At 40.3% G+C, this 21,455-nt stretch overlaps 1 protein-coding gene across 1 annotated transcript in view; it reads left to right on the forward strand.

The window, feature by feature from the left end:
- STK32B (serine/threonine kinase 32B) overlaps positions 1-21,455 on the forward strand; it is a 191,361-nt gene that overhangs the window by 135,933 nt on the left and 33,973 nt on the right. The window contains exons 6-7 of the mRNA XM_061992970.1: positions 2,199-2,288; positions 18,736-18,839. Coding sequence (XP_061848954.1) covers positions 2,199-2,288; positions 18,736-18,839 — 194 coding nt within the window. The remainder of the gene's footprint in view (positions 1-2,198; positions 2,289-18,735; positions 18,840-21,455) is intronic.

Here is a 21,455-nt window from a genome sequence, read left to right on the forward strand (position 1 = left end):
TCTAGTCTGATCAGCCCCAGTTCCAGCAGCCTTTCCTCATAAGGAAGGTGCTCCAGTCCCCTGTCTGTCCTCCATGATTGTTCAAAAATGATGGAGAGCAGCTTAGCAATCACATCAGCCAGCTCACTCCACACTCTAAGATGCATCCCATCAGAACCCATGGAATTACGAGCCTTAAGCTTGTCCAACAAGTCTTTAACCTCTTCCTCTTCCACCCAGGGCAAGTCCTCTGCTGTCCAGGCCATCCTGTTATCCTTGCTGGACTGGGATTGCCGAGGGCCAGTCTTGGCTGTAAAGACTGAAGCAAAGAAGGCTTTCAGTAGTTCAGCCTTCTCTGCATCCTCAGTCACCAGGGCACCTTCTGTGTTCAGCAGCAGGTCCACATTCCCACCAATCTTCCTTGCTGATGTACCTGAAAAACATCTTAATACTTTTCTTAAAGTAATAAGGGCCTCTCACCCTCACAGTGAAATAGTTTTTTCTTATCTTTAAGTGGAACTTTTTGTGTTCCAGCTTCATCCCATTACCCCTTGTCCTGTTGCTAGCTACAATTAAAAAAATTGATGTCCCAACCTCCTGACACCCACCCTTTAGATATTTGTAAATGTTAATAAGATCTCCCCTCAGTCTCCTCTTCTCCAGACTAAACAGCCCCAGTTCCCGCAGCCTTTCCTCATATGAAAGATGTTCCAGTCCCCTGATCATCTTGGTGGCTCTGCACTGGACTCTCTCCAGCAGTTCTGTGTCCCTCTTGAGCTGAGGAGCCCAGAACTGGACACAGGACTCCAGATGAGGCCTCACCAAGGCAGAGTAGAGAGGGAGAAGAACCTCCCTTGACCTGCTGGCCACGCTCTTCTTGATGCATCCCAGGATTCCATTGGCCTTCTTGGCCAATGGTAGACGCTCATTAATACATTTCTTGCAGACTTTGAGCAGAAGCTAGGTTAAACTGTTGCAGCAGCGTAAACTTTTGTTGAGACTGCTGTTCCTTCATCAGGCACCACAGTAACATTCGATGTCACTCTGGTTACACTCTTTTCATCTTTGGCAGCATAGATGATAACAACATCCCTTGCCTAATAACCACATCATGCCCAAAGCCTACTCCCTTCTGTGGACTGAACGAGGTTGAGATCTTTATTTTAAAAAACTATTTTAAAAAATCACAGAACCTGTCACTCAAGACTCTAGCTCAACACATGATGTATTAATCCTGATATGCTCTTCTCTTGACAGGGCTAAGCTGGGGAAGAGAGTGCCTTTCCTTGTACTCTGTCCTCCACAGTGACGTTGCCTGATGCAATCACAGAGTGTGATATCTGCATTACTGCAAAATATTAAACTAGCCCTTAAGCAGAAATGCAAATCCTAACAGCAGACTTATCGAGTTGAAATCTACATATTTTCAAACTGGATATATGTTCAGTTTACCTGCCTATGGCAAGCCAGGATTATCAACTATTTCTTCACTCTGGTGGAGCAATTTAACCCATGCATTTCATAAACTACCCCAGGAAAAAGTAATGATAGCAGGTTTCTGTCATCCAGCCTGATTAATTCCATTTAAATCAGACATCTGGCTGGTTAGGCAGCAAGTCCCCAGGCTGACTTCTGTCACTTATTTTTCATTTCACAACCTGCTGTCAGTTGAGTGATCATTTGGGACCTGCTGCTGTTGCATACCTGCTCTTCTGCTACCATGAATCTTATTTCATAATTACTGTATGATAAAAATATTCTTTTTCTTTATGGCTCCTTTTTTGCCCTGAGGAGACTCAGAAAAAGCCAGACTGATTGTAACATGAAGTGGATGTGACAGCAGACAGGTGTCAATGAGTACCTGAGGTTGTGAGAGGTGTCTCTACCTGGAGATAAGAAGAGGTAGATTCCACAAATATCTTCACATTACTATTCTTAGAACACAGTTACTATTCTTAACATTCATGGCAGGAGAAAATTCAGGGATGACCAGCAAAAAAGATTCAGCACTGCAAGCAGGTAGTGGATACAGCCATACAAGAAAAGTATTCCACTACATTGCTGCCGATATTCAGTAATACTGAATAGGAAGTTATCATGAACTATTATGAGTATTTCCAATTTTATTTCTATCCATTATCACTTAAATGTTAAACAAAGGGAAGCTTGTTTTTATGATGTGCTATTTTAACTTCTGTTTTTACTTTGTGTAATTGCAGGACATGTTCACATCACTGACTTTAACATAGCAACTATAGTGAAAGGCTCAGAAAAAGCTTCTTCTATGGCTGGCACAAAGCCCTATATGGGTAAGTTTTCCAAGACCATTAAAAACTATAAGAGAAGTCACACATAAAGTTTGACTAATGGTATATTAAAAGGATTTAAAGTTGTTAAAGTATACAATAAATGTGATCAGCTTTTTTGGACAGTATATATGTGTTAGCAGTGGAAAACATCAGAGATGGAGGGAAGGAGCTTGTTTGCTACACTGCTTATAGCTGGGTACTATCTTGTTTTGTGAAGCAAAGACAGGAAAATTTCAAACTCCCATATCTGAATATATTATGATATTTGTGTCACTGTGGCTACAAACTAGCAGAGAACATTGTCGTGCCAGCTTTAAAGCATCTAGGCACATCCTTGCTTTGCTATGCCAAGTTCCTCAAAAATATGTCTGATTAAAATTAGAGTTCTATGTAAATAACTATTGAAGTGCTTACCCTATGGCTTTTAAGGACATTTTATATATTGTAATTACATATTTTAAATGCATAGATCGATTGAAGGCTGGGAGAGTAAAATTCAGTTCACCTGTCCTCATGTTTCTAAAAGTTAAGCATCTTGGCTAAGTTAATAATTCAAACTTCCCCTGGAGCTGAAGGACAGAAGGTGTCTCCTGAAGGTCATTTTTCCTGACAAAGTTAGGCTATAGCTTGCATAACTAAGAATAGATGTGATTTGTTCTATTTGTTGTTTCTTATACATCTGCTGATTGAATTCTGTCTGTATATGGAATTGTCATTGCCTGAGTTGATGACTAGCCTGACTCAAGAATTCAAATTATGAAGAGGAAGGAGACTTTGGACTAAAATTTTCACAGCATTTCTCATTGGTTAGCTTTAGATGAGATAGCCAACACTGCACAGGCATGGGATACAGAACATGAGGAGATCAAGTCTGTGTACTGAACTTCCTCTCAGTGTTGGTACCTGAGTGTTTGATATTGCACCATAGGTTCAATTGTGCTGAAAAGAGAGGGGAAAGGATGCTGCAACCTCGATGCTGCAACCTCACTCACACCTACAGCTCTAGTTTAAAAAGAACCTGTTTGAGCATTTTTGCCAATATGTGTTGGGTGTATTTATGAAAAAAACAACCCATAAAACAACAAAAACTCGGGAAAATGTAGTTTTTGTCTACAAGTAATTTGACCTCCCTGCAATGCATAAAGACAAAGAGCTATACAACTGACATGTGAAACTAATTGCATTCATAGAAATGCCCTTGAATAAATGATGATTTAAATATTTAAAGATTTTTTAGATGATAGTTTTGCATTTCTGTGAAAAGCTTATTTCTCAGAGCTCACACATTCTGCTTAAATAGCTGCCTAGAATCTTCAATAGCCATTGTCATTAGATGTACAAATTCTTATTACATAGATTATTCAAAAATACACTTGAAGAGCAGCCATTTTGCAGGAGCTCAAGTTCAGAATAGCCATTTTCCATATTTAATTGTGATGATGACAGCAGACATAACAATAGAGTATTTCTGAGATTCAACTTGGTAGTCATTTAAATGACTGTTTTGATGGCCTGTGGTGGTTTAACCCTGGATGGGTGCCAGGTGCCCACCAAAGCTGCTCTGTCATTCCCTCTCTTTAGCTATACAGGGGAGAAATATAATGAAAAGCTCATGAGTTAAGGACAGGGAGATCATTCAGCAATTACTGTCACAGGGAAAATAGACTCAACTTGGTGAGAAATGATTAATTCATTAACAATCAAGACTGAGTAGGGAAATGAGAAATAAAAAGTGAATCTTAAAACACTTTTCCCCATCCACCCTTTCTTCCTACTTCTCTACTTCCTCCCCCTCAGCAGCACAGAGTGATGAGGAATGGTGGTTGTGGTAAGTTCATCACACTTTGTTTCTGCTACTACTTCCTCTCAGGAGGAGGCCCCGGTACAGTGTGAGGTCCCTCCCGTGGGAGACAGCCCTCCATGAACTTCTCCAATATGAGTCTTTCCCATGGGCTACTGGGGAAGTGAACTGCTCCAGCATGGGTCTCTCCCACAGGGGAAAAAGTCTTTCAGAAACAGACTGCTCCAGCCTGGGTCACCCACAGGGTCACAGGTTCTGACAGCAAACTCAATCTGTTGTAGGCTCCTCTCTGTCCACAGGTCCTTGCAGCAGTGTGCTCCAGCACAGGCTCCCCATGGGGACACAGCTTCCTTTGGGTATTCCTCAACTCTGGCGCAGGGTCTTCTCCTGCTTCAGGTGGATCTCTGCTCCCTCATGGCTTCCATGGCTGCAGGGACAGGGCCTCACCATGAGCTGCACCACGGGCTCAGGGGAATCTCTACTCCGATGTCTGCAGCACCCCCTCCTCTTCCTCTTTCTGTGCTTTCTGTGGAGGAATTCTCCACACCAAAATGAAAATAACGTTGTCACAACACTGGATGAAAGTGGACAATTTACCCACAATTTACCCCTTGTCCCTTCACCACAATTACAACAACCACACAAGCCCACTACATGGCCTTACATTTTTAAATGTAAGCTGCACAGTTGAATAAGTTGCACAGTTTTACATTAGAAAGCATAATTATTATGAAAGCAGAAAAAAGCTGAGAACTTACTTAGGGATCAGTTAGCATTTTTAGCATCCATCATAGTCTGAATGTGTGTAATGAAGAGATCATCTGGCAGCTAATGATCAGAAGCAGATTAGTTTAAAAAGCTATATGAAACTGTATATTAACATTCTTCAAATATTTTATTGAGAGCTAATGGGAAACTTAGTGTCCTTTGGAGCACCTTCAGACCATCTGCACACATTGGTAGACCATTACCTTATTAGGTCATCAGTGGTCACTATTGACAGGCTTTTCTCACAAGAAGAAACCCTAGCTTTCAACAACAGCAAGTACAGGAGTCTGCAGCAAATGCTAACTGCTGTGATTTGGTATTCTAAAGTTAAAATCATATAATGGTTTTTGGTTGGTCCTTTAAGACCATTTAATCCAACCACTAACTTAATACTGCCAAGCCCACCACTAAAACACATCTCTCAGCACCTCATCTACATGTATTTTAAATATATCCAGGAATGGGGAGTCTCAGATGGGGACTCCACCTCCTCCCTGGGCAGCTCGTTCCAGTGTTTGACAATCCTCTCAGTGAAAAGGTTCTTCCTAACATCCAATCTATATCTCCCTTGTGTAACTTGAGGTTATTTTCTCTTGTCCTATCATTCATTACTGGAGAGATCAATGTCCACCTCACTATACTCCCCTTTCAGGTAGTTGTAGAGAGTGATCACGTATCCCCTCATCCTCCTTCATTCTGGGATGAACAACCCCAGTTCCCTAAACTGTTCCTTATAAGACTTGTTCTCCAAACCCTTCACCAGCTTTGTTGCCCATCTCTTGACATGCTCCAGCACCTAAAGGTCTTTTTTGTAATGTGGGACACAAAACTGAACACTGCTGAGGCTGCACCTCAGTAATACCAAGTACAGGTTCATAACCACTTCTCTTGCACTGCTGGCCACACTATTTCTGATACAAGCCAGGATGCCATTGGCCTTCTTGGCCACCTGTGCACACTACTGGCTCATGTTCAGCCGGCTGTCGATTAACACTCACAGGGGTTTTTTGCAGGACAACTTTCCAACCATTTAACCCCAAGCCTGTAGGAAAGTAAACTATAAACCTGGAGAAGGGAGAAGATGGGAGATGCAGGCAAAATTTTCCCTTTTCACTCTAATAAACTTGTTTTGGTTCACCTCTGTTCATGGAGCCATTCTGTCCCTGAACCCTCCCCTCCATACAAATCCAACCATGTCACAATAAGAAGAAACAGTGCAAGAAAAATGTTATCTTGAAAGTAACTATGGTACCATCTACCAAATTACTTTCTCTCCATTGTGCCTTTCTAACCTCTTGGAAATGCTGCAAAAGCCACAAATGCAGTCTTCATTACACAGAGACAGCCAGAAGAGTCATCTTTGCATTTATCTGGAACTGAAAAAAAAACCAGAAAAGCTTTTAGAGCCATAAAAAAAATCCCTGTTTCAGGTGAACAGCGATGTCTGAGGATTCTCTCTGGCACAGCTGGAGTATTAAAGCTTCAGCAAACCTCAAATATTTTTGACAGATATGGCCAGAAATTCATTGGTGCTGCTTTTTTTCATCTAAGTTCATTGATTTCACTCTCTTTCTGTTTAGTTTACGCCTTTAATTTTGTGAAGAACCATAACTTTAGTGAAATGCTATGAAGACTTTCCAATAGCAGTGCTAAATTGAGAAAGTTTTGAGTTTGCTCCTGAGATTTATTTAAGTACTTATGTATTCTAGCTTTAGGGCTATATCAAAGACTTTCCATGTGGCTTTGCCTGAGCCATTTAGACAACTAGGGAGGTTGGTCCTATGGTTGGTAGTAAGCTTTCATTATCAGGAGTTTAAACCACACTTTAACCTTGGTGTAATGAGACAAAATCACCTTCAAGTATATCAAGGTACTTGGTGAGCACTGGAACCAAGGAAACTTAATGGTTCCTGTAAGACCACTAAGTCGTTCCTGTACTGATGCCTTATGCTGTGCTGTTTTTCATGGTGATGAAGGCATGAGATGTGGTGAAAGCTTTTTGTTCCTCTTGGAGATTTATAAAGGCTTACTGCAATGTGAATCTTGTTAAGTCTAATCACAATAAAGGGCATTCTCCAGCCTTTCCTTTAGTAGAGGTACTTAGAGGATTTCTCACTTCATCCTACGGACAATATAAGGAAATAAACAGGAAAAAATCTCTAAATCATAGAATCATAGAATGGTTGGGGTTGGAAGGAACCTATAGAGATCATCTAGTCCAACCCCTCTGCAGAAGCAGGTCAACCTAAATCAGGTTGCATAGGAACATGTCCAGGCGGGTCTTGAAGACCTCCAAGGAAGAAGATTTCACAACTCCTCTGGGCAGCCTGTGCTACTGCTCCATCACTCTCACGGTGAAGTAGATTTTTCTTATGTTCCAGCTTCATCCCATTACCCCTTGTCCTATTACTATCTACTATAGAAAAAAGAGATGTCTCAACCTCCTGACATTCACCCTTTAGATATTTATAAATGTTAATAAGATCACCCCTCAATCTCCTCTTCTCCAGACTAAACAGCCCCAGTTCCCGAAATCTTCCATCTCTATTTGAAATCTGATTGAAATGGTCTAAGAAATTACTAGGAAGCAATTTGCTCAGTTGCAGCATGACTGCATAAAACTAGTATCCAGGGAAAAAAATGCAGTGAATTGATATGGTGTTGTAAAAATGCACTAGCCTTTCTGATTAAGATACCTATCTTGTAATGCTAAGCATGGTGTGAGTCAGCTCCTGATGCCCTTGCTTAATCTCATTTCACATCAGTCTTTTTGCCCCTAAGTCTTTCTCAGACTGACATTTTCCCTGACTATTTTCCTGCTTATTAAATGGTTATGCAAAATCCAGTGTATCTGAACCTGAACATCTCTCCAGAAACTCTGGTAATTTCTCTACAGTCCCTGCTTCTGGCTGATTCAGTGGGACCGGTGAAATGCCTACCACACACAGGCAGCAAAAACATGGCCAATAGTGAATCTGAAGGGAATTAGGCCAACAGCCTGGCAAAAAAAGCTACTTCCAGCTGCTTCTGCAGTTTTACTTCTCAGAGCTGTTGACCTGAAATGCTGAAGTGAAATCAGCTTCTTAGTGTCCGAGGGTCTTCAGAGTTTCTGTCTGGTACTGTTCAGATGGCTGCAGCTGTGAAATACAATGTGTGCCTTAAGCTGGTTTAGAAAACTTGTGTGTCACCCATGCCCAATTTTGTCGTTACAAATTCACTGCTCAAACCTTCCACAACCCCTGTGATTGAGGATGTTGTCAAAGGTTTTACTGTAGAAATAGCTCTTTCAAAACTTGTGCGTTTTCAGGTTGTCATCCTATGCTGGCAAGCAAAGCAAAATGTCCTTTGAGACCCAGCTGACTTTTGGCAGGCCTTCCTGCTGCCAGTGAATCAACACAAGCACTCATGGGGGAGCCCCCTCCACTCTGCACTGGGATGTGGACCAGGAAAGCCAGTGCAGGGCAGGACATTGTCCTTGGCCACAGCATGTGCCTGGAATATTCATCCATACCTCTTTCTTCCTGCAGAGGGCTATTCATTAGGCCTCTTGTGTTTAAAGAAAATGTGCATTTCCATGACTGGAAGCCCCTGTGTAAGTGTTTGGCATTTTCAACACTGTTCCATCTGGATGAAAGAAAGAAAGAAGGAAAAAAGGCTTTTCTTACATTGGTCCCTCTTACAGGCTGCAAGGAATACGCTTGTGTCTCAGACAATGTGCTCTGTGCTGAGCACTCGTTTGCAGAGATGGTCCTCTCCCCTGTAACAGTTTCTTCAACTACAAGCCAAAATGTTAAATACTAAAACATACCTAGAAAATATTACGGATGCCACTTTTTGTTTATTGTTCACTCTGGTGTAATTTGGATTGATCTGAGTCCTATAACACACACCTTTTACTCGCTAAAATGTTTCCTTTTTGAATGATCAGTTTCCATACATCTGTATATTATTTGTGAGTACTGCAAAAACCTTCCATTCACAGGTTATAAATCTGTGGGCTTTAAGGTTTGTTTGGGGTTTTTTTTCCTGTTTCTATTGGTAAGGGAGTTAGGTAGAGGCTTCATCATTTACCTCAGCAGAGGCTCAAGTTATCTGAGCAATGCACCATGACTTTACTTCACATCAAACCAATAAAATCTGTTTTATGATATAAATACACCTGACAAAAATCCAAAGCAAATAAAATCAGCTGCAAATTATGTGCAAAGTTTCAGCTACCTGCTTCCTAGCCTACAGGTTTGTTATCTCAGATTTTCACAGCTGCTTTCGTAGGTTGCTGTCATGGTGAAGAATGGCTGTATGCCTGAGATTACCACAGGAGTGTGGATTTACAGAGGTCCACTGAACTTCTAAAACCTATGAGTCATCCACATTTATTAATTAATACTGTGTGGGAGTACTAGTGGAGTTGGAGGAAAGCTTGTGGATGTCCCAGTATCAACCTTCCAGGTAGAGTAAAAATATCCTGCAGGCCTACATTTGTTCCTGTGGTAGTTAGAGTATAGCAGGGACAAATCTGGACTTGGGTTTTCAAAGTTCTTCAACCTTGATCCTCCTTGCACTCACACTAAACAGTGCTCTGAAATTAAAAATATGATTTTTGTGTTCAGTTAAAGCAAGGTTTAGGTTTTTAAATATTCCCACTCTTTTTCTACTGAGGATCAGGCTGCTTATCTAGAACTTCACTGGTGATGCTGCAGCCTACCCTCTTGATCCCAGGGAGATATCACACTGCCAACACAAGCCAGGAGTCTTCTATTTGTTCTCATAAGCAAAAGCTGAGAGTAAACATGTGAGGCTTTGAGATGCTGAAATACTCACCATAACGATGGGGGTTTTCAGCTCTCACTAGGTGCACTGCAGCTGTGGGGAATAAACACTGAACTGCAAATATTTCAACTCTGCTCTGACATTCTTGAGTAGGCACACAAATAGCTGAAAACCTTTGGGAGATGAGGAAAGAATATATTGTCTCCAGCTGCTTTTTACCTCACTGGGCTCTCTAATCTGCTACCATCCTTTGAGATCTTCCAGAAAAACTGCTAATATAATAATTTCTTTGACTATTTAGGTCAAAAATACCCTCACACTCAGTTCAAGCATTAGTTTTGGATTGGGCATGATCTGATGGGCAGCCCCACAGGCAAATCTGAGGGGGAAGAGAGCTCTAGCAGAGGTGGCAGACAGGCCAATGAGCAGAGACTTTAAGCAGCCCAGTGAGGCATTTCTGACTCCTGGATAACTTCTGTTCTTTGGTCAAGCCATGCAACTCCCCCAGGTTTTTGTGTATCAACTGATGCAAAGGTATTTGCTAACCTGGTAGGAATACGTGAAGCAGAAGTATATTATAGTCCTTCTGATGTGTCAGGCACACAGTCTGTCCTGTGAATCCCCAGTTACCTAGACCAGTTAATTTCAGTACTGAGAGAGAACAGTGACTGTTCATACACTGGGCCAATCTCCCAAATAGTGAGTGGATATTTTTGGAAGCAATCATAGAATCATAGAATGGTAACATTGGAAGGGACCTTTAGAGATCATCTAGTCCAGCCCCCTTGCAGAAGCAGGTCAACCTAAATCAGGTTGCATAGGAACATGTCCTATCTTGAAGACCTCCAAGGAAGGAGACTCCACAACCCCTCTGGGCAGCCTGTGCCACTGCTCCCTCACAGTGAAATAGTTTTTTCTTGCATTTTAATGGAACTTTTTGTGTTCCAGCTTGTGGTGGTTTAGCCCCATGTCCATCCAGCCAGAAAATCACTCCTCCCCCTAAACTGGACAGGAGAGAGAGAGAAATCTAACGAACAGCTTATGAGTTAAGGACAGAGAAATCACTCAGCAATTAGCATCATGGGAAAAACAGGCTCAACTTAGGGAGAAAAAGGTTTGATTTATTAAAGAAACAATAAGTCCAGGGAGATGAGAAATAAAACCATCTTAATAACACCTTCCCCTACCCCTCCTCTTCCTGGGACTCCCTTTCCTTCCCCCCCAGTGGCACTAGGGATGAAAGATGGGAGTTGTTGTCAGTTCACTACAGATGGACTTTGCTGCTGCTTCTTCTCAGGGAGAGGCCTCTTCACACTTCCCTCTGCTACACTGTGGGATCCCTCCCACAGGAGACAGTCCCTGATGAACTTCTCCAGCGTGTGTCCTTCCCATGGGCTGCAGCTCCTCACAAATTGCTCCAGCATGGGGCCTCCCACGGGGGCAACTCTTCACACACTGCCCCAGTGTGGGTCATCCACCGGAAGAACAATCCTTTGGGAACAGACTGCTCCAGTCTGAGTCCCTCACAGGATCACAAGTCCTGACAGCAAACCTGGTCCAGCATGGGCACCTCTCTCACAGACTCCCAGGTCCTGCCAGGAACTTGCTCCAGGATGAACTTATGGAGTCACAGCCTCCTTCAGGCATCTACTCACTTCAGCGTGGGCTCCCCCACAGGCTGCGAGTGGGACTCTGCTTCCTGTGGCCTCCATGGACTGCAGGGGGACAACCTACTTCACCATTGTATTTACCGCATATCACAGGGGAGCCTTTTCAGCACCTTCCTCCTCTTCCTTCTCCATTGACCTTGGTGTCTGCAGAGATGTTTTCACATTCTCCCTCCCTGTTGCTGTTGCAGTTTAGCACCTGTGCAACAACTTCTCCTTCTCAAACACTTTATTCACAGCGGCATTACCTCCGTCACTAATTGGCCAGGTCTGGGTCAGGTGCAGGATCCAGCTTAGAATTGACTGGCCCTAACCCTGTGAGCTACATGGGAAGATTCTGGGAACTCTTTTTTTGTTTAAAGAAGCCACCTCTGTAACCCCCCTGCTACCAAAAAACCTGGCCCAGGCAAAACCACTACACAGCTTCATCCCATTACCCCTTGTCCTGTTGCTAGCTACAATAGAAAAAGGGATGCCCCAACCTGCTGACACCCACCACTTACATATTTGTAAATGTTAATAACATCTCCCCTCAGTCTTCTCTTTTCTAGACTGAACAGCCCCAGTTCCCACAGCCTTTCCTCATGTGAAAGATGTTCCAGTCCCTTCAACAATCCCTTCAACAAGTTGCTAGAAAAACTGGCACTGCATCCATTGTGAGTTTTTGGATGGAGTAATGAAGGTACTTCTACATAATTTCATATTCAGTAGTAGGAGATGATGACACATTCATTGTTGCTGGGCTTTCTTTCTATGGGACTGGCAACTTGAAGCTGTTCTCTGAGCTTGATCCAGATGTTCAACCAACAAGGGCTTCTCTGTGCAAAACTCAAGAGCAAAAAGTGAGTTCTGTCTGGTGGTTTTGTAATGCAGAGGATTTTATGAAGATGGCATGGTGAGTAAGGGCAAGAAAAGTTGTATAGCCACATGGCAAGCTAATAAAGCATTCTAAACATAGTATCTGTATTCAGGTAATGGTATATAAAATACTTACCTTGATTGAATACTTACCTTAAATATGAGTATTAAAACTATTGAGATGTATTATGTGAATAATGGTCCAAAATCAGTTACACTGCTGTAACTAGTATAGACTTCACACTAGAAAATTGCTGGCCCAGCAGGGTCTGGCTTTAAGCAGCATTTTGCCTTATACAACAGAAGTTAGCAGTTGGGCAGTCTGAAGCTCTGAGTCAGAAATCTGTTATGATTTTGACCTTTTTAGCACATGAGAAAGTAAACACCAGGGGGGAAATTGATAGTTTACCAAGTTCACATTTATATTTAGGGAGGAAGAAATTGTTTTCTTCCATTTTGCTCTTAAAATAAGTTCTTCTCTAAATAGAAGACCACTTGTCATCACTGCAATTTGATTTCTTTGTTCTATTTAAACGGTGACCTAGAAGAATTACTGACCTCTGAATTTAGTTTTCAGAGGAAAGTTGAAATGAATGTTTTCTCATCTCAATACTGAGAAAGCAATTAATATTCCACCGAACTGTCTCAGTCCAAGGTTCTTGGAATATTAGTTCAAAAATTGAATTCATTTTTTATTCAGTTCAATCTGTCATCTATTAAACCTGATTCAGCAAGGTGAATCTATGAATCTGTTACACACCTCAAGTCATTCACACTTGGAAAGGTCTAAGCTTTTAACAGCTTATCCTGTGCTACACAATCAAAGTATTATTTGTACTGTATTCATTGTATATATATGTATTTATGAGTTTACATATTTTTTTTCTAAGATTAGAGACTAATATGAGGAGGGAGAATGATACTTGGCAGCATGAAACTCATGAATCATGCTGAAACTTAGTTGATGACCCTGGAATCTATTTTCCTATCTATGAAATCTCAGGCATTAGAATAAAACCTGTGCAACCAAGGAATGTTTTATTACAGCTACTGCAGAATGCAAGCCCTGCTATACACTGTAAACCTCTGAATTCCCTTACTGACATATAGGGTCTGTGCTGAGATGCAAACAGACTAGAGAGCTCTAACTAGTCAACTGGATGACTAATACCAGGGTTTTAATTCTTGAGAAATGTTTTCAACACACTCATCCGAACCTGATTATTCAAAAAAAATGAGGCCAAACCACTAAATCTTTACTTTTTTACTTTATTTTCTGTTTGTAATTATAGTGACATTGGCACTGGGTATTTTGTAGGAATCTAAGGACAAGCTCTCATTGCCAACATTTAGCTGTGCATGGATAATTCTGTCCCTACATACTTGCGAGTTATTCCTCAAATGTATTCATTTGTTAGTATGTAGGAAAGGTCACTTGAAGAATCATCTAATGCATTCATCTCACTGCACTTCACCTCTCACCAGTTTTGCAAAGTTTCAAAGCTGCCTCTGGAAGTCGGCAATGTTTCAAAGTAATAGCTCTGTAAGCTTCTTCATCAACACTTGATAGTCTCCTGGGTAGTGGTAGGCAAGTAAACCAGGCACTGTATGATTAACTTCTTGCTAAGGAAGTGCAACTTAAATCAGTTCATCAGAAAACAAATGTTACATTGTGGTTTTTACTATTCATATCAGAGACACTCCAAGCTCTTTGGTTTGTGATTTAGTCCAATGAATTATCTTCATAATTAAACCAGTATGCTCCATCAAAAGTAATAACAGCTATTCTTTGTGCCAACCATTCCAAGTGAGAGACCTCAAATTGGCTATTTTATCACAGATAGCATTTTCACATTCACTGTTTGGTGCCAAATTAAAACGGCCTGAATTTCAGAGGCTTGGAGCACTTGTAGTATAACTATGGAATTAAGTAATACCTATTAATACTCAGTAGATTTTTAGAAATCCCACTTAAAAACATTTTATCCTATGTACAAAATGTTCTTTTAGAGTAGGAAAAAATAATGAAAATTTGTTTCACTCTTGTTTGCACTTACATCGATATTAATTTTTATTTCAAGATCAGGAATCATATTGTTAGATACTAATAATCTTCAACAAAATACGTAATTACCAACCAGTTAAGTAAAATTTCAGTTTTGTACTTTATTATTTTACAGATCTTTAGGGAGCTAAACATACAATATGAGATGCATCTTCTACATCATTTACACTGCAGATCATCTGACTGGTATGGCAATTTCAGTGAGTAGCTAGATATATTAATTGATTTGACAGAAATTACTCTCTCTTTCACAAAACTATTAGGAGCACCAAGTATAGCTAAATCCACAGAAGAGATGTATGGATATCACAGGAAGCCACTGCATCTGGAATGGATGCAGACCTACTAGATTTGCTTTTATGTACAATTTTTAATTACTTGTTCTCCAGTAGAGTTTAAAGAGGAATGACCATTTATTCACTTCCCACAGTCTGCAATAATATGGCATTACTAGAAAGATATAGTGCAAAAACATCAGAAGACAGAGCTCCGAAGAGGAATTATTCTAATTTACTAGGATTAGGGACAACCAAGAAATGCACTGAAGCACACTTAATGAAGATGAGTTCGTTTTATGTCATTTTTCAAGAAAGCAAAGCAGATAAACAGCAAAAGCATGAAAGTATATTATTAAGAGGAAAAATTTAGAGATAGAAAAGAAAAAAAAAACTCAGAGGATTTTTAGTTTGGCAAGTTGCCAGGGTTAAATATGTGCAATTACATATTATCTTAAAAGACACAGAAACGTTCCTGATTTTATGGCTGCCCCTGTTAGAATCCCAGTTTGCAATGGCAAAAATTTCTATATGCTCCATCTTTCTAGTTACTGAAGCATTGCATGAAAGGTGTTGAATCAAACTTCTACACATGAAGAGTAATCCCCCAAACCAAAAGACTGCTTTGCTTCTGAGATCCAGACTTTCAAAGGTCTCCCAGTACTTTGGATGACAGATTTTCCAGGTGTCTGAGCAGATGCGAAGAGTTTATGCAGTTCATGATAAAGGAAGAGGCAATAAAGATCCCTTTGAGACTTCTGGCCTTAGATCCCTTTCATCACCCCACCCAGATGCACTGTGAGAAGACTCCTTGATCTTAATTAGCATCATGGGATTATAGGGGGATTCATATTAGTAGGGGCCTCGGGAGCCCCTAACCCAACCTTCCGCTCCAAGTAAGGTGATCAGTGAGGCTGGAAGTGCTGTAGAAGGCACTCTTTTGGGCAGCTCTAGTAAAGCAGTTCTCCAACATGTCAGATATGTTTGTTCATTGGGAGCTGTGAGGACCTGTAAGATCTTCCAGTTGTATCACTTCTTCACTTGTCTTCAAATTCACTCTGCTGATAGACTGGCTGTCACTTGATTTAGCTTCACTATTTATACGCTGTGCTTTCATCATACAAACTTCTTCTGCCTTCCCTTTGTAATAGTAACTACAGCCGTTAACCAAAAGAATCTGCAGGATCAGACCTAGTATTAAAACCACATTTTTTCCTGAAAGCACTTTTGCAGAAGAAATTTCTTAAGGAAAAAATATCTGAAACTCTTATTCTCGCATGCACTCACTTTTGTTCACATGAATGAACTTTTGCAGGCAGAATCTTTGCATTTAGGTAGATGCACGGAGATAAAATCGTAAGTATTCTCATCCTAAATCTGTTCTGGTAAGAGAGGATGTATGCAGAAAGGATGCACAAAGCAGAGCTGTAGCCCTTGCTCCAAGATGACAAGCTCAAATCTTATCATTCTTTGGAAGAATCTACTCACAGCAGGCTGTAAGATGGCTGTCCAAGCTGAGCCTGACATCAAATAGTCTATTTCAATAACAATCCTCAAGAAAATCAGTGTAGAATTTTAATTTTCCTTTCAGATTTTTTATTTGCTTTTGCCCTAGCCAGGTTGCACTCTGCATTGGTTCTCCTGACATAATTATTTCTTATAGCAAAACCAAATATTATGTTCTATATTTCACAGCTCTAGTTCTTCAGGCTTGGCTAACCCTGTCAGTTGGAGGATCTGCTGTCTTATTGTAAAAATCACACTGTGTTTCTAAGTGAGCAGGCAAACTCCAGAAGTCTGCCATACAGCCTGGAGGCCTGCATTTGCACCTAAAGTCTCTGTTCAAAAGGGTCTTTAGACACATTAAGCACAAGCTTAGTGTGAGACTGGTATTTGTGGCCAAACTGGGGAAAGATCTTTTGTCTTCAGCAGGGTTGAGATTTCACCCTGAGAAAAAATTGGTAAGTAGGATATTGTAAATCATATTGCACCTTCAGTCTGCCCTCCCTCATCTTTCGAAGTGGGTGGTTACAACCACTTCACTGGAGCTGGCTGAATGGAGCTGGCTGAATGCTTTAAGGCCGTCCGTCTGGACTGCAAATAATGCTGCTGAAGCAGGGGAAAGAGGTTGTCTGCTTTTAAAAATCAGGAGCCCAGCTGCCCATTTTCTGATCAAAGGACGCCACTAGCTTAAGGTGACAAAACAAAACCTCAAAACACCAAGCCCAGGGGGCAAAAAAAAGTATTTTGTACTGATCTGTTTAATGTTGGATGAGTTGACCTTGATGCTTCTAGAATCAAACAAAAGTGTTTAACTTAGTCAATGAATTAGCAAAACAGCCACACTATTCTGGCAATGTTGTAGGTTACATCAATAAAGTACTTTCATCTCTATTTCACAGAAATTGGGTAGTGATCCATCACATTATTACAATGTTAAAGCTATAAAAGAAAGAGTGAAACCAATATTATACCTATGCAGCTCAGTAGAAAGGTCACAAAGGCTATTTTCTGTAATGAGATATTATATACTATCTAGGCAAAGTTGCCAAAAACCATAATGAATGTGACTAAATAAAGTAAATCTTCACAACAAGGTGCCTTTGGTATTTGCCTTTGGTATTCAAAGTATAACTTTGGTACCTAATGTGCAATTTAGGTGCAAAGATGCACTAAAATAACACGATACATCCTGCCTATCCTCTTAACATCTATCTATGTGATAGACCACACATGTAAGTTGTGCCTACCTAGATCACCAACAGCATGCAAACAAGATCTGAAGTACATCTGAAGACAGCATGCCAAGTGAAGCTGTACTATCTGGAGGTGAGACAGAGCTAACTAAATGTGATGACTTCTATGACATTGTTGATTCACGCCATATTCTGGATCAGCACAAGCTTTACCTGCACCAGAGATCCACTGGTCAGCTGATCTCAAAACACACATATTGTGTCAAAAATGTTTGTTTAGGTGCCTGCAGTTCTCCTACCAAACATTTTAAAGATGGTCCTGCTGGGCAAAGAGTATAGAAACACTTCTATTCACTTATTGCTTTTTATTCTATACATGAGGGATTTGCCACATCTAATTCATGGATGTCAAAATCCTCCATTACATTTGGCTCTTCAAGACTTTCTTAAGTTAGGTATGGAGTTGTAAATTCTTACATAGCCATTCACAATGCTGGGACTGCAAAATTTCCTCTAAAAGGAATGTCTTTCCTTTCATTAAAGATGTCTCTCTAAATGCTATATATAGTCAAATCCCAAACTGCCAGTCAGGAGTAACTGTGGCCAGATTACATAATTCATTGCAGTATGCCTATTAGAAAGTGATGTGATAGTAATCAGGTGGTAATGTGGTACATTAGACTTAGCATCATAGTCAGAGAGGCTCTCATGTTAATTGCAATCTAGCACGATGTTACAGTTGGTATTAACGTTGTTTAAAAAATCACCAGGGAAAGTGTTGTTTTCACAAAATGTACTGAGATTCTGCTTTGAAATAATTAGAAAAGCATGACCAGCTTTTCATTTCCTATCCTCTCTTATTTAGATATGGTTTTCTGAAGTAACTACAGTGATGTTGTTTAGTATGTTTTTCTTGCTGAAATTAGCCAACTGGATCCTTGTTTTGAAAAGACCTTTTTTTTTTTCTCCCAGGAAAGTTATTTTTATGGAATACATAATTCATTATTTTATTGACAATGTCTTTATTTCTAGTTATGACAGAGTTTCCCCCAGCATACAATCACTGTCAGGATTTGTATTTAATTACCGTTTTCCTATGTTGAATACCTTTAAAACCCATCTGACCAATTCTATCCAAATGTAGAATAAAGATGAGCTGTACCGTGTTCAATACCTCCATCAATCACAAAGGGTCACCGTGGTTGCACATATTTGTCCCGTGTAATGTTTGCATTACCTTAAATGTTCCAAGTCACACTTCAGTTCAGGAATTCCCCTCCTAATGCTTATTTTTATGCACATAAAACTTCAATGGAATAAATAGGAATTAACATATAAAATTGTTGCTATTTGAAAAGCCTGACCAGTGAAGGTCACTTGTTGATAGCAAGGCAATGCACTGAAACCGTATCCTGAAAATGCTGCACTTACAAATGAATTTAATTCCAGTTAATTGCATACTTACTAATTTTTCATCTGTCAACATCAATGGTTCACAGTCTAATCTTAATAGAATGCTTTTTGTTTGATTTGATTTATTGTTTTAGCTCCAGAAGTGTTCCAGGCCTTTATGGATGGAGGTCCGGGATATTCATATCCAGTGGACTGGTGGTCGCTGGGAATTACAGCATATGAATTACTGAGAGGCTGGGTAAGAATGACAGAGTTTGTTGTTATTTAACACACTGACTGACAGAAGTCCCAAAGTGTGCAGGGTCTCTGAGTGCACCCTTCATGATAAAATTTGAATGGACAAGGCTGTGGTTAAGATTAGGAATGCTGTCCTGGGTCTTCCTCAGCTGGAAACATTCTTGGAAACGTTTCACAGCGTTCTCAATCGTGTTTAAAACATCTGCCTTTAGCTAAGGACAGGCCTAAGGTTTTAATGGCTTCTCCACAACTCTGAATTGGAAACAATGGTTTGGTTTGTTTTTTTTTTTCAAATGGAAGTTGAGTTTCTTCAGACTTTGTTATATCTTTGATTCTTTTGCCTAAGACCTTAAAAGAGCTAATGTAATATCTTAAGATGCTTGACTCAACTACATAAAATGCTTATCTGCCAGTGCACTTGTTACTTATCTAATCAATTATGTGAATAAGCTTAATGAAAAATCTTCCTGAGCATGATCAAATATCACAGAAGATAATGAAAAATTCTTTGCTATTTCAGTTCAAAGGATTGAAGTTTGTTGCTTTAATATTTACTGTTCCCTGTAGAAAACAGTTATTTAGATACTATTTCAGGATAATAATGTAAAGATGGGGTTTTGGGGATTTTTTTAAATAATTAAATCCTATTTGGGAAAAAGTATTTTATAGCATTGCAGTATGTTATTCTTAAGGAAGGAATATTGGTTATCATATGACACTAACACAGTACTGCTACTCTGTCCTGTTAGGCACTTTGTAATGTAGAGACAATTCATCCCACAAAGATCTCACAGTTTCATGTAGGATGACAGACAAAGGAAACTAGAAAGAAAGAACAATTCTTTTTCCTGGTCTTTGGTGGAAAACTACATTTCAGAGCATCTGCACATTGTTACTTCAACCCAGAAACGACATTTTTCAAGGCTGTTAAACCTGGCCAATATGTATATATTTCCATAGAAATGGCAAAAGTCGTGGTTCCGATTCAAAGATCTCTCCCATGGCAAACCTCAGTCCCTGCTCTCAAAGCACAGGAGTATTAAAAATAGTTTAAAAACAAAATGTGGAGGGGTTGCAATTTTTCTTTACCATCATTCCCCCAAATTACTAAGCTTTTAAGCTCAATCTTCCCAGGATGGAAAATTTTAACCTGAATAGTTAAGGTCTGGCAGTGATAAGCATAATGCATTCTCAAGGCTACTCACAGATGGTGGTACCGGCTGCACGTATAATAAATGAAAAGAACATCCTGCTGGTTTTATATCACCCTTTTCCCCAATGAGCATCTCCAAGAAAGCAGCACAATGAATGACTGTATAAGGAAAGCTAATGTGATTTATCACAAAAAACACCTAGTCGCTTTAATAAATGAAAAACTACATTGAAAGGTATCAATTTGCCAAGTTCCATACAGTCTTTTCTGAGTAAGTCAGTCTATCTGGATACAGATAAAGTTGAGACCGAATACAATTTTTTAAAAATAAAAACATTGCTATCTGTGTGTGCATGCTCCAGTCAATCAAGCCAGCTGCTTGTTTTATCCTGAAGAGCTGATCCTGCCCACCTAGCAAGCCAGAGGGTGGTTTGTCAGTCCCCACCTTTGTATGGACTAGGAAAAGCTGTATTTTTTCCTGAACTGTATTTATAAATTTTTCTAGTCAAGACAAGGCCTAAAGTGACAGGAGTGATGACAAGAGAAGGAGTGCTGGGTTGAAGAAATGTGCTTGACCTAAGGCACGTTGCTGTTTCAGACAACTGCGAGCTCTGAAGCTCCATCTGCTGCAGCAGTCCCATGCAGATGGCTGCAAAGCAGCATCGTGGGCATATGAGGCTGCAAGATAAACCTGCAGGCAGGCAGCTTCTGCCTCCTCCTCCACACTCCCATAGCACTTCATTCAGTGTCAAGAAGAGAACCCTATTGCCACAGAGCATATGGGTGTGTGCTCAGTGCAGCCCATCCATTACCACTACAGTAGTCCTGGGAATAGAGGATGGTGTTGCACTGGGCAGAGCCATTTGGAGGTAGGACTTTCTGTAGTAAGAGTGCATACTAGTGCATGAGGGAGGAAGGAAGGAAGGGAGGAAGGAAGGAAGGAAGGAAGGAAGGAAGGACAATTAGAAAATTAGAAATGTGGACAGTTTACAACAAATTTCAGTAAAATAGGAACAAAAACAAACCAGATTTCTTTTTTTCTCCTTTTCAATGAAATACAACAGAACAGATCTGACCCTCAAGTGGTCCATTTAAACAAAAGGAAAAACTATTTTACTGTGAGGGTGACAGCACTGGCACAGGCTTAACACATTCCTCTGTGACCTGATCTAGGTGGACCTACTTTGGCAGGGGGGTTGGACTAGATGATCTCCCTTCCAACCCTACCATTCTGTGATTCTATGAAAAACATGGGAGACAGGAGATATAGGTTTAAAGGACCTCAAAAGACCAAATTTATAACAGTCATTTATAGTTCAAATTAACTGGTAACTATTAAAGGTCTCTGCAAATATTAAAAAATACAAACTGCAAAATTCTAATAATCTTTAAAACAGGGTAAGTTTTAAAGGATTTCCAGTGAGGAAAAAGGCATGAGCAGAAACATCCTTAACAGCAAAGCTT

Source organism: Colius striatus, chromosome 3 (genome assembly GCF_028858725.1).
Source record: "Colius striatus isolate bColStr4 chromosome 3, bColStr4.1.hap1, whole genome shotgun sequence".
In the NCBI taxonomy this organism is placed as follows: domain Eukaryota; kingdom Metazoa; phylum Chordata; class Aves; order Coliiformes; family Coliidae; genus Colius; species Colius striatus.